The sequence below is a fragment of the Camelina sativa genome, chromosome 7 (genome assembly GCF_030686135.1).
Source record: "Camelina sativa cultivar CO46 ecotype springtype chromosome 7, ASM3068613v1".
NCBI lineage: Eukaryota > Viridiplantae > Streptophyta > Magnoliopsida > Brassicales > Brassicaceae > Camelina > Camelina sativa.
In genome coordinates this window covers 22,297,074-22,310,237 of record NC_141886.1, presented here as the reverse complement: position 1 = coordinate 22,310,237, position 13,164 = coordinate 22,297,074, and the positions used below count along the sequence as shown (strand labels likewise).

The 13,164-nt window shown below is 33.5% G+C and overlaps 3 protein-coding genes across 3 annotated transcripts; 1 reads left to right on the top strand and 2 right to left on the bottom strand.

Moving 5' to 3' along the window:
• Nucleotides 1-423: 423 nt before the first annotated feature.
• On the top strand, nt 424-2,012 carry LOC104701634 (uncharacterized). Its single transcript, XM_010417355.2, has 2 exons — nt 424-1,174; nt 1,447-2,012. Exons 1-2 carry the CDS (start codon nt 620-622, stop codon nt 1,726-1,728), a joined length of 837 nt encoding a protein of 278 aa, XP_010415657.1. The 5' UTR covers nt 424-619; the 3' UTR covers nt 1,729-2,012.
• A 430-nt stretch (nt 2,013-2,442) lies between these two features.
• On the bottom strand, nt 2,443-3,808 carry LOC104701633 (thioredoxin H8-like). The gene is made up of 3 exons (XM_010417354.2): nt 3,535-3,808; nt 2,919-3,041; nt 2,443-2,802 (listed from the first exon to the last, which is right to left on the bottom strand). Exons 1-3 carry the CDS (start codon nt 3,724-3,726, stop codon nt 2,665-2,667), a joined length of 453 nt encoding a protein of 150 aa, XP_010415656.2. The 5' UTR covers nt 3,727-3,808; the 3' UTR covers nt 2,443-2,664.
• A 1,312-nt stretch (nt 3,809-5,120) lies between these two features.
• Nucleotides 5,121-9,595, bottom strand: LOC104701632 (protein NRT1/ PTR FAMILY 2.13). Its single transcript, XM_019227727.2, has 4 exons — nt 9,002-9,595; nt 8,295-8,512; nt 6,176-6,741; nt 5,121-6,081 (listed from the first exon to the last, which is right to left on the bottom strand). Exons 1-4 carry the CDS (start codon nt 9,189-9,191, stop codon nt 5,190-5,192), a joined length of 1,866 nt encoding a protein of 621 aa, XP_019083272.1. The 5' UTR covers nt 9,192-9,595; the 3' UTR covers nt 5,121-5,189.
• Nucleotides 9,596-13,164: the final 3,569 nt, after the last annotated feature.

Below are 13,164 nucleotides of genomic sequence, written 5' to 3'. Positions count from 1 at the left end.
CCGGATATACCATAAGTTGAACTTTTAAAAACAATATAAATTGTTCAATCTATAAAATATTCAAGCTTTAGTAATATTATTCTTTAGAAATAATATCTATTGAATTAAAAAATTTATTGGGTAACGGATCAAAATTTGAATATTTAAATTCAAATTTACAAAATTATGTCTTATAATGACATCAAGTCATGATGTAGAATATACAAAATTTTGTATAAAACAAAAATTAATTAGTGTTATAACACAAATACTTATCTAGAATCATTAACAATATAAAACTTATAAAATATATGTCTTTTTTTAAGTCATCATATTTAATATATGATTTTATTTAGCATATCATTTTATCCAAAAAACTTTTAAAAAAAATCACATAAATTATATTTTATATAAAAATTACGATAAAAATAAAATGAATTTCTATCACGAGTCTTAATCTAATAAACCAATTATAAAAGGTCCACGTCAGGGCGCACCGCTTTGGACTTAGTCTCCCTATAATAAATACAACACCAAACATCACATTTGACATTAATTTTGTTTTGTGGAAAAAAAAACTTTTTAAGCTTCGACAAGAAGGAAATAGTAATAACATAGTATCATCATCAGTCATCAGCAAATGGAGTTTTTCAATCAAGCTAAAGCCGTAAGGATGCGTAACGTCCATGATAAGTATCTAGCGGCGGACGAGGACGAGGAGACGGTGACTCAAGACAGGAATGGTTCCGACAAGAGAGCTAGATGGACAGTCGAGCCGGTTCGTGGTTCCTTTGAAGTGATTCGTTTGAAGAGTTGCTACGGCAATTACCTCACCGCTTCGAATGAGCGGTTCTTGCTCGGTGCCACTGGGCGTAAAGTGGTATTGTCGAAACCAAGTCGTCTCGACTCGTCTGTGGAGTGGGAGCCGGCCAGAGAAGGATCCAAAATGACGCTTAAGACGAGATACGGTAACTTGCTTCGAGCCAATGGTGGGCTTCCCCCGTGGCGTAACTCTGTCACTCATGACACTGCTCACGTATCGGACTCTTTCTTGTGGGATGTTGATATCGTCGAGATTTTAGTGGGAACAGCGACTCCTACTCCAGCTCCAGCTCCGGTGACAACTCCTCCGCCCCATAGGAGGCCATCGTATTCTCCAGTTTCTAGATCATCTTCAGAAAAATCCGAGGAAGAGGTTGGTTATCCTTATCCATTAACGCTGTTTCAATCCATTATGTTTGGCCATTGGAATCTTTTTCGATGTCCAAATCTTGGAATATATATTTTTACCAAAAAAGAAAAAAAAAATCTTGGAATATCCAAAAATATTTTGGACTAAAGCGAATGATAAGATATTCGTTCAATTATTTTATTAGAATATTCATTTCATGTCCAAAGATTTTACCAAACTCCTATTTACGAAAAGATTGTTGTCTTAATAATTTCTTGGTTTTTTGGTTTGACTAGTTGACCCCGTCGCCGCCGAAATCTGAAGGAAGGATCATTTATTACCACATCGCGGACGAGGAAGGACATGTGGAGGACGAGTCGGCCGTTGGATACGCTTTGACTTTCAAAGGAAACAGCGTTGAGCAGTTGACGCAGGCGCTTCAAGAAGAGACTAGCATGGATGATTTTGTGGTGTGTACACGCAATCCTTTGAATGGCAAGCTGTTTCCAATTCGTTTGCAACTTCCTCCAAATAGTGGAACAATGCATGTCGTGCTAGTACCTTCAAGTAGTTCTTAAACGGCAAGGCAAGTTGTGTGGTTTCCCTTCATTTCGAATGTACTATAGTAGTGGTCGAAGTAGTATTAGGCTCAAGAGTCAAGATTGAGAGTTTAGTCCTTGCTTATGTTAGGTAAGACGTAAGAGTGTTAAATTAATTATAAGAAAATCTAGAAGATTATTATTGTGGATTGGTATAATCTTTCAATTGTTGTTGTACATAAGTTTGTTTTGTAAACGAAGCTATTAGTTTCGCCATTTTTTTATGTGAACATTCGCAATCTAGAATTGATTTATTATTAAAAGACTTTTGCTTAATTATTAAAGTGTAACCCAATCATACCGCAAGTCTTCACCAACTCTTCCACTTAGATAAAATGTGTTACTATACTAAAGTTGTAAGAATTATGACATGTGTTACTAATATTTTTCTAATTTCTAGCACTAAAGTGGTATTGGTGAAGAGCTTGTTTTACTAAAAAAATAATATAAGAAATGAACAATCTCGATTCATGACAGCAGTGACCAAGGGAGACGCAATGGTTCTTTCTTAACCAATTCATAGTGGTCTGGTTTTCGAATAAGCAAGCACTAGGAACAGATTATTATAATATGGCAAGAATACACATTTTTTTCAGAGACTTTCTTATTGTCTGGATTTCGATTATAAAAAAAATTATAATAGTTCATGCATGTATATAAATTAAAAATGATTGGGGGAGCGACAAGAAAGCATAAAGCAACACAAATCACTTAAAGCAACACAAATCACCGATCGTACATTTATATTACATAGCAAATCCAACATCCAATTCCTTTACATCACATACATGTTTTATTTTGTTGAATCCTGGTTCAAACAATTATTTATATATAGTAGTATACTATTTATTCTTGGCACAAAGTGATGAGGAGTTTTGTTTGGCGTGTAACGTAATTAGAAGCTTCATAGTTTCATCATAAGGATTGTGTGTACTTCTGGAGCTTCCTCTCTATCTCATCAACCTTCACACCCACAACCCTGTCTACTTCTCGGCCTCTCTTCATGAATACAATCGCAGGCAATGCGTTAAGGTTGTACTCCATCCACACGCTCTGTATCTCAACCAAACACTATTTTATTACTCAAAGCAAACCCAAAGTTTGTTGAGATCTTTTCTATTTAAACTTTGAGAAAGACGATGAAGAAAAAGAGGTTGATTAATTAGTACCATTAACACGTCGACATCAATCTTCACGAACTCAACATCAGTGTACTTAGCTGCAAACTCTTCAAGCTTTGGTTCAAGGGATTTACACGGTCCGCACCATTTGGCTGTGAACTCGATCACCAGCTATATATAAAAACATGAAAATTGAATGTTCACTATGATATTTTCAAATTAAACCTAAGAGAAAGGTTAGTTGCATTGAGTTAGGATTTGGGATTTAGAGTGATATATGTTATATAGAACAACGAATAATCTACTCATTTTCAGCTGATTTGAGTTATAAATTAAAAATCCCTATAAGAATTAACATATTATCATAGCCTGAATTTGATTCAAGTATGGTGACATAAGAATGATATATTTCGATTTTATAATAAGCTTTGGTTTAGATAAGTAAAAAAAAATCATCGACTCGTGAGTGCATGTTAGAAATCTCACATCAGGTTTGAAATGTGACTTAGACTATATAGTAAACATAGTAGTAGACCAAGCTATTTACTGAAATTTTGTTTTAAGTTAGAAATTCATATAACTTAATGCGTCATCTTGACCCCTAAACATATCTCGAATCTGAATTAAAGAACGCCTGTTCAACCAATCATATTAAATTGTATACCAGCTTGTTGGTATCTTTGAGAGCGTTGAGCCGAGATTTCCACTGATTCTTGTTTTTTATCTCCACAATACCAGGACTGTTGGCTTTGAAAGGATAAGTACTCTCAGGTTGAGGTGTCCATGATGACTTCATGGAACGTAAGTGAGTTACCTGATGAAACCTCTTGTCTGGAGAAGAAACGTTAGCACCCATTATTGTTTGTTTCTAGAAGCAAAAAGAAGGAAAGTGTTTTTTAGTAGATTGAAGCTCTTAGTTTGATGAGCATAATGCGAGCGTAAGAGTCGGCTTTTATAACAACGTCAAATATTCTTGTTGGCTTTTGTTGTGGACCAAGTAGCCGTAAACCGTAACCAACTTTTATAACTCTAATTGGTAACGAAAAATAAGATTCTACCAAGTAAGCAAAAAGGTTTCCAGCAAACCCACTTTAATAAACTGTCAACATATTGAGATCAAGTTGTCTGGATACTTACAACTTGTAATTAGAATGCTATGAAGACGTTTTAATTTACCAGTTTTTGTTCATCGATTTAACTTTTGTAATCGCATATCAAATATATTGAATAGATCTGGAATTGTATAAAATGTTTTAGTTTTATATACTAATTGTTATAATACTGCAGGAGTTGTATTTGTTGTTTTCCCAGGTGCATCAAAAGCTTTTATCTTCTTTTTTTCAAAAGTGAGAGTTTTTTTTTTTTTTTGCTGTACTCGTAAAGGAGACAAAAAAAAAAGGTGGGAGCAGAAGTATTTGACTTTTTTTTACAGCCGTGAAATTGTGGAATCAAAATCTACACAATATATATGATTCCCATTTCGTAGCTTTTCATTTTATTTTAGTTTATTTGAGTTTTGGATAACAGCTCCGCTTGATTCGTTTATACAAAAGTAAAAATGTTTAAAGCATACACGAAACGGGATTCAATGTACGTGATATGAATGATGGCAACGAGGCAAACACAAAATAACGGTAGATTCTTTTTGTTTCAAATCAAATTTGTTATGAATTTGTCCTTTTAGGACTCTAACATCAATAAGATTAATAAAATTAAAATAGTAGTATTGGTTGTTTTGTCAAAATAGTTGCGTTGTGATTTACAATTGGTTTCCGAAAAGGGATAAAATTAAACTACTATATGTCTCATAACGTGATTCAATTCATAGAAAACATCAATAAAAGTTAAACATGTGTAATTGTATTTTATAAACGTCAAAATACCATGTGCTTTTTCTTTACTTTTTTTGAGAAAAACATAAAATAAAGCACAACTCTTCTAAAACTTAATTACAACTTATAACTACCACAAACTATTTTTTTATAGTAACGTTCTGTACGGATTTTAAAACTTGCTTACTTTTAGGAAGGCACCTTGTATGTGATCATCTAGAAAGGTGCCAAAACTTTCATTGGTTTATCGTTAGATATGTGTCAAATCTGATGAAGTTCTACTATTAAACGAAGAGGAAAAAAGACTTACCATGAGTTAAGAAGAATCAAACGAACTGATCAAAAACCATTTTTAGAAGCATGATGAGCGTAATTTACATATATATATATATATATATATATATTATACTAACATGCATGTAGAATTTTATTGTATTTATATAATCTAGTTGAAACATTGTCATAGTAATCTTGCAAACAATATCGATCATTTCATCGGTTTTGTCGAAGTCATCTCAAGATCATCAGAACGCTTGTCCTCCTCAAAATCTCCAATCTGTAAAGCGACCTTGTACCGGTATCCACGAGCACAATACCAGAAATAAACCAGATTAAACACACCCAAAACCGCGATCAGATAATAGAAGTAATCCAACTTCCCCGCGTTGAGATTCTTGTTCAGCCAATCCGGACGATCATGCCCTCCAGAGAATTTATGAACGAAAGTCACCAGAAAACTACTAAGGTAGTTTGAACCAGCGAAGGATAAAGAGAAGAGAGAGTTAGCAATACTTCTCATGTGCTCCGGAAACTGACTGTTGAAGAACTCTATTTGTCCGATGATATTAAAAGCCTCGCATAGTCCCATCAGAATAAGTTGCGGAGAGAGCCAAAACACTGACATTGGAGTCATACCTGTTGGATCTCCAGCACTGATGGAGCGTCTGCGTCTCATACGCTCCACTATGCCCGCAACGATCATAGAAAATATAGCGAAAACGATCCCTGTCCCTATACGTTGGAGGAGTGTGATACCGGATTTATGGCCGGTGATTCGCCTCATGAACGGGACGAAAACGCGGTCGTAAAAGGGAAGAAAGACGCCAATTGTGAGTAGAGAGATGACAGAGAGTGAACCAGCCGGAATCTCGAAATTAGGACCTAAGTGTCGATCCATTTTCAAAGCTTGAGAGACAGTGAAAGTGCCTTGTGTTGTCATGGCCGCGAGTGAGATTATTCCAGCTGACCAAACAGGAACGACTCGGATCAAACATTTCACTTCTTCCACTTCTTGGACGCTGCATAACCGCCACTTGTCTGCCGGAGCTCCCTCTGGTGTTAGGTCACCTTCTGATATCACGGCCGCTTTGTCAAGAAACCTAATTTTAAAACAAATCATGTAGTCAGTGTCGTCTCAAGTAACAAAGACGGCTCTTGAATTTAATAAGTGAAAAAAAAAATATTATAAAGTACCTGAATTGGTTACTGCGATGTAACTTGGATAACACGCTAGATTTGTTGGATGGGTCGTAATAGGTCACAGTGCCGTCATCTTCTGCCGGAACTTTCAGCTTTCGCTTCTTACGAGCTGCCACGATAACTTGAGCAATCCCAGAGAATATACTCCCTTCAGGTTTAACGTAGATATAACGTTTCATTCCGGCAAAAAACATAACCACCGCAAGCGCCATGAGTCCGGTAGGGATACTAAAGCCGATAATCCAACTGACTTGGTCCTGGATATACACAACTACGGTCTGTGTAATGAGCAGTACAATAGTAAAAGTCATGTAATACCAGTTGAAGAAACTCGCCACTCCTTTAACCCCTTCCTCAGTTCGTTGGTCAAACTGATCAACCCCAAATGGGATGCTACAAGGTCGTATCCCTCCACTCCCTATAGAGAGGAAACATAGTCCCAATAGCAAAACTCCGAACTGGAGCTTGTTCGGACCGGCGCAACTGAGTGGGTCCTTGCTGTTGCATGATGCTGGGTGGAGTTGAGGAAGCGATGCTGTGAGTGTAATTGTTATTAGTCCCTGCATATTGTCAATGTTACTATCATTAGTCATCATTCATTTTGAAACCGATTCTTCATGAGTAGTGTGATTCTATAACTTGAAAATGAATTGGATACTTGTTATATAGTTAAAACTGAAAAAGGCGAACACTATTAATTTTGTGGGATAAATTGAAGTTGTGAGATCAAAATACAAACAAGTACAATATTATTATAAAGTTTCAAATAGTCTTAATTAGTTTTGACTTCATATGATTAAAAAGGTAATGTAACTTTCAATAGCTGAACTGACAAACGACGTAGTACCTAATATCATTTATTTCTGTTGTAACCTTATATAGTATTAGTAATATAAGAAGTTAGTTGTAACTTGTAACAGTTTATGTTCCTTATTAGCGTTTAAATAATTACAAAAATGACAACAAAGTGTAAGAAAAATCAACAAGTTGGATGCAATCATGATTCTAATATAGTCAATGAAACAGACACTAGAAAAGTAACTATCATTATATACCTAACGTCACTGTGAGATTGACAAAATCTAAACCCCTTTAAGCTAGCTATATCGTCAAGGAACTCAATTATTGGACAATCTCACAGTCTATAATCTATATCGACCACTTGCGTATGTCTTCCTTTTCTACGCACATCTCGTTATCTCTAAGACATAACGCACGTTCTAAACGAAACTCCTTTATTGGGAAATGTTTCATCAATCAACCAGAGTTGTCTTTGTGAGATGTATGTGGTTCTCTTATAATTTTTTGAATGATATATTACGTGAGCTCAAGTTAAATACCGACAACGATAAGTGTACTAACAAATTATTATTTTCTTCCAATGATTCACATTATAGACCGACCTTATCGTCCTCGATAGCGTGGTCCCTCACTCGCTCTACAAGTTCATGCGTTTTCTTACGATACAAAAGTAATTTGATATATTTGACAAAATAAAATAAATATATAGTAATGTAATAGGTAGAAAATACTATATAAATTGTTATTATAGTTTGTCTTAACGTAGGTCCTTATCATGTCGACGTGCGCGATGAAATAATTTGCCAAGTATCATGTATCTTCGCCACACAAACACAACAACACATAAATTGAGTGATAAGCATCTCCAGCGGTACTATTTTGTTGGGTATCTAAAAAAAACAAATGAACAACTCGAGAAAGAATTAGATACGGGTTCTCCTTAATTTGAGAACTTTTCAGAAACGTATATACCATTTGACACTATGTAACTGGTTAAATTATTATTTTTAATTTAAATTTAAATACATAATTTAGTTATTATAATATAATTATATATTAATAGATTATGATCCTCATACTTGACGCTGGAGATGTTCTAATATGATAAGTTTCTAATTAGAGTTGTTATGTTTTTTTTTGGTTGGCCGCAACTATTCGAACAGTATACGCTAAAGCACTGACCCATGCTGGCACCACTAGGCCACAAATAGTTGCAGATTTGATGTATTTATGAGCACGTACGTAAGTGTGCATCTGTAGACACACATTGGATTAAAGTTCAATCAATTAAAGGGATAAAAATTATACGTACGAGTAGAGTGGCGAACGAGGCGAAAGCAATGGTCTTGAAGCGGCCGACGTAAGTGTCTGAGATGAACGCTCCGACGAGAGGAGTGAGATTAGTGAAACCAGACCAAATGTTAATGACATTTGAAGCGTCGACTTGTTCTAGGTGGAACACTTTGGTTAGATAAACCATAAAGTTTGCCAACAACCCTATCGTTCCCAGTCTCTCCAGCGTTTCATTACCTGTTTCGACACATTTTATTAGAACTTCTTGTAAAAAAAACAAATCGTCCATATTTTTCATATTGAATGATGTTTTTACTTAATACAGCAATTATTAGAACAACAATAGTTTTAGTCATCCTTTGTTATAAGTAATCAGAGGAAACCAAAGTTAAAAAATGTAAAACAAAAATTTAGTTAAATATAACTTTTTTTTTAAAATGCAAGTTTCTCCCGTTTCCGTTATATAAGTAGTCAGATAGACGAGTGTCAAACAAATTGGACGACGGTTACAAGAATAAAATACGATCTAAAACGAACCATTTTTTTTTTTGATAGAATCTCTTCCTGATCGGGTTGAAAAGACCAACCAAAACGAGAATCATGAAACGGCCAACTATATCAATATACTCAATGGGTTCTAGAACTATATGTATCCAATTATGGAAATTGAGGAAAGGTCAAGGAGTTGGTAAACTAAAACGTAAGTTACGTTTACGAATAAAATACCTAAAATGAACGATATGGCTCTCCATCCTCCAGGCTTTTTCTCAACCTTCTCGCCATCCAAAACAGTTCCCGGCGAAGTTTTCTGATTGGACGGATCAACGACATCCAACTCCAACGGTGACGATTTGGAGAAACTACCGGACGGTTGTGGTAAAGAAGAACCGTCTTCTTTTCTATCCTCCAAAACCATCTCTAAGATGTTACTACACTCGGAATATATATATTCACTTCGATTTTGGGGTGGATTTAATGTTGTGAAATCAATCAATGTAAGCACATGAAATGATTGATAAATGCAGTGGGCACAACATACACACAAACTTTCTCTCTGTTAGAAGTTCTTTTGGGTGTAGTGAATAATTTGTGGAAGTAAGTATATATAAGCAAGTAAGTAGATATTATATGGTGGGTGTGGGTGAATTTGAATGACGTTCGCCACTAGTATCCTCCACGTGAGAAGTTAGAAGCGGAAAAAAAACAAAAACAAATTTAGTAAAGGAAAAATATTTTAATACATGAGTTTTTAAATTTAGGCCAAACTAGCGATGTACTTTGTAAGAAACCATCAAGTTTTATTGATTAGGCATTTAAAACATCAAATATTGTGGATCAAACCACAAATACATATGTCGTTAAATAAAATAATTGAGTAACTAATGACTGTTACTTTGCCGTTTAAAGGCATGTTGTTTTTTGCTCCATCAATGATATTCAGTGTTTTAAACGGCTAGTCAACAGAACTTGATCTATTAAATGGCCTCACACAAGAGTTCATGATTTTTTTGGCCTAAATTTAAAAATTGATGTATTTAATTGCATTATATCTAATTTGAATAGTTCAATTTATTATTATTCAACTAAGAATGACTAATTATTGAATGAGTTAGTAAAACATCCAAAATCAAAGTCATTCTATACTCTTTAAAAAGTTAAAAAAAAAATATAGCAAATATTATATTTTAAAGATAATTCACATAAAATTCACATAAACACATTGCTGAATTGTAAAATATGTCAATAAAAATGTAATTATGGAATTTTGATCATATGTATAATATTTTTGTTTGTTAAAAGACAAATAAAATTTACCATAGTGGTTTCTATAGTATTTTAGAAAAGTAAATATTATTTTTAATTATTTTTTTTGTTTTCAGAAAACATAAGAGAGCAATACATCAACAAATTTAACAAATCACCTCTCAAATAATAGAGATAATATAGGAATGTGTATTAATTACATAAATAGTAGATTATATATTTTCTGTAAAATAATATCCATGTCATGGATTATATTCATGAAAATTTCTTAAGTTTAAAAAATCTTCAACTCAATTGATGTAAACAAATACAATATATTTTTCAATTCTACCCAGAAATATTATTGCAAAAGATATTTGCTGCACATGTTCAAATGACACTTAACTGTATAATAGTCAAATTAAGCTTGATTTTATGGTATAGCGATATAAATCAAAGAGTGTTGAGTAATGTGAACCAAAAAAATAAATCAAAATGCATAATTTTTTTTACTTCCGCAGAATTTGATTAAAGTCTTTTCGTCTTCATGAGCACCAAAAAATATTAAATTGTCTAATTTTGGTTAAATACACGAACTCACAAATTTAGACAAAAAAATCATTAATTTTGTGAAAGATCATTTAATACATCAAATTCTGTTGACTAGTCCTTAATCGGTAAAGTAAGGATCGTTAGTTGCTCAGTTATCTTATTTAACTAACAACATTTGTATTTTGATTTGATCAACGATATCTAATGTTTTAAATGGTTAATCAACAGAATTTGATGTGTTAAATAGTTTTTCACAAAGTTCATATTCTTTTTTGGCCAAAATTTAAAAATTGATGTATTAAATGACTTTTCCCCAATTTAGTAATATGTTATCTTTTTTTTTTTTTTTCTGTGACACCATGTTTTTTTTTTCTTAGGCTGTCCGTAATTTTATTGTTTTGCTCCACCTTCCACGTATCGTCAACCTTTCCATGTCTCATACAAGTTTTTGAAATATATATATCTATATATATATATATATATATATTGAAAACAATAATGTCTCATACATTTGTTACGGTAAAATACGATGTAAATTAATGAACCATCGGTTAGAGTACATTTGCATCCTAACGGTTGTCATTTGTTAGGCTCTTTATCATCGGTTCGATGATAATACTCCTCATGCGGATTTATGTGTGTTGTCGATCATATATTTGGAGTATGGTGGATGATGGGTGTGAATAAGACAATCTTATTTTTACCTAAGCATTATACAATATCTGAGATATTATATCTCATAATAATATTATTAAAGCATACTTTAATTTCTTTTATTTTTCTTAAACGAAGCGAGATTTGGATCCCTAGTTTCTGTTAGTTATTTAGTTGACATAGTTCTATCCTAACTTTTGGAACCTTTGAAATATTTTAATTTTTTTTTCATTTTATACGATTTTGGATTTGTAGCGATAGTTTTTTCAAAGTTTCAAATTAATTAATAATTAATTTGTAATCAGTAATAAGAGGAAGATATGCTTTATACAATTAACAGAAGACACAAAACTTGGAAATTCCAATTTGTCAAATTATTCGGTCGCTCATTGAGAGCAGATTATATATAGCGAGTCAAGTCAAAGACAGGGTTTTTGGAGTATCGTGTTTAAATCAGGTTCTATTCTACACACGGGCCACGAGGCCAGTAGTGCGGATTAGAACTAATGGAAAGAGAAGATAAGATAATGTCCAAAGGAATCTATCATGCACTGTAGTCACAAATGGTAGAAGCACTAGCTAGCTCTTTTCACCCATGAATTTGAGACCCTCAACGTTCTCTGACGGACAAAAACCGTGGGAGGTATTTAGACTCCGAGCAAAATTGTTGAAATTCAAATTTCATTCTTTATTGTAGTAAAAAACATTGATAAACCACAAAACATTCTTATTATATATAAAAAATTCACTTACAATAATTTTATATATATTAAAAAAAATACTTGAAACACCCTTTTTCTAGCACACATAGGTTTACTGTTTAACTTTTAAGTAATACATATGCCAACAAAAGTGAAAAGACTTCACAAGAAATCAAATGAAAATAAATAAAAGCATTATTGTTTGTTGAGGTAAGCTTTTATCGATAGATATTCAAAGACTGGATGTTTATGTTAGAAGGAAAGATTAAACTTGTAAAACTCAAATTGAACACAAATAGAAAATCGGTGAGTCAAGACAGAAACAGATAGAGAAATATGAAATGATGAGGTAAGCTTTTATCGCCTTTTAGGCAAAATGCAAGTGCCTAACACTGTCGCATGCGCGAGCCATAAGATATCTTCGCTAACCCGCCTTGTCTTTTCTTCTTTATTAATTCTATTTTGTTTGGACCTTGAAGTGGGATCCGCACCATGTCACCGTTCGATTATGTGGTCAGATCTTTAGCACCGTTCGATCATCTTATCAACATATGCGCGTCTTCACTCTTCACCATTCTCTATGGTCAAATGAAATGAACCGTGGACTGGCACCTAAGGTCTGGACCGCTTTAATATAACCTGTCTCAATATGCTGAGCTGTGTGTAGTGCGGGTCACTATCAAATATGTGCATTTTTAGTGGTCACGGTCGAATAATGAAAAATGTATATGGTGTTTGATAGATAACTCCAACTCTTAGAAAGGTCACAATTCTCTATATTGTATTTGGGAGGATCATATCTACCGACTTCATATGGTTAGATATAAAGAGATATATATCTTTTTTATATCTTCTTACAAAGTATACCATAATTACTAACTAAAGCAAAAGCATGTTAAATGTGGGAATACATTTTTGACCCTGTTGAACGACACAACTACAAATCAATTCTTATATTACTATCTCGAGTATGTTATAAGAAAACACTTGTACTTTTAAATATAAAATTACATCAAGTTTGTAGTGAATTCATTTAGACCTAAGACACATTATAAAACTAAAGATTACGCTAACCTTAAAACGATTAGAAGAAAAATAGAAAGTTGAAGATTCTATGAAAGGGAGAATATTCTGTAACTTTCAGAATGGAGAGCTACGTACAAGCCTAAGAATTTGAGAAGTAAGAAGTAAAGAGTAATCAACAATGAGACACCTTCGTTGACTTGTATTCTGTTTCGA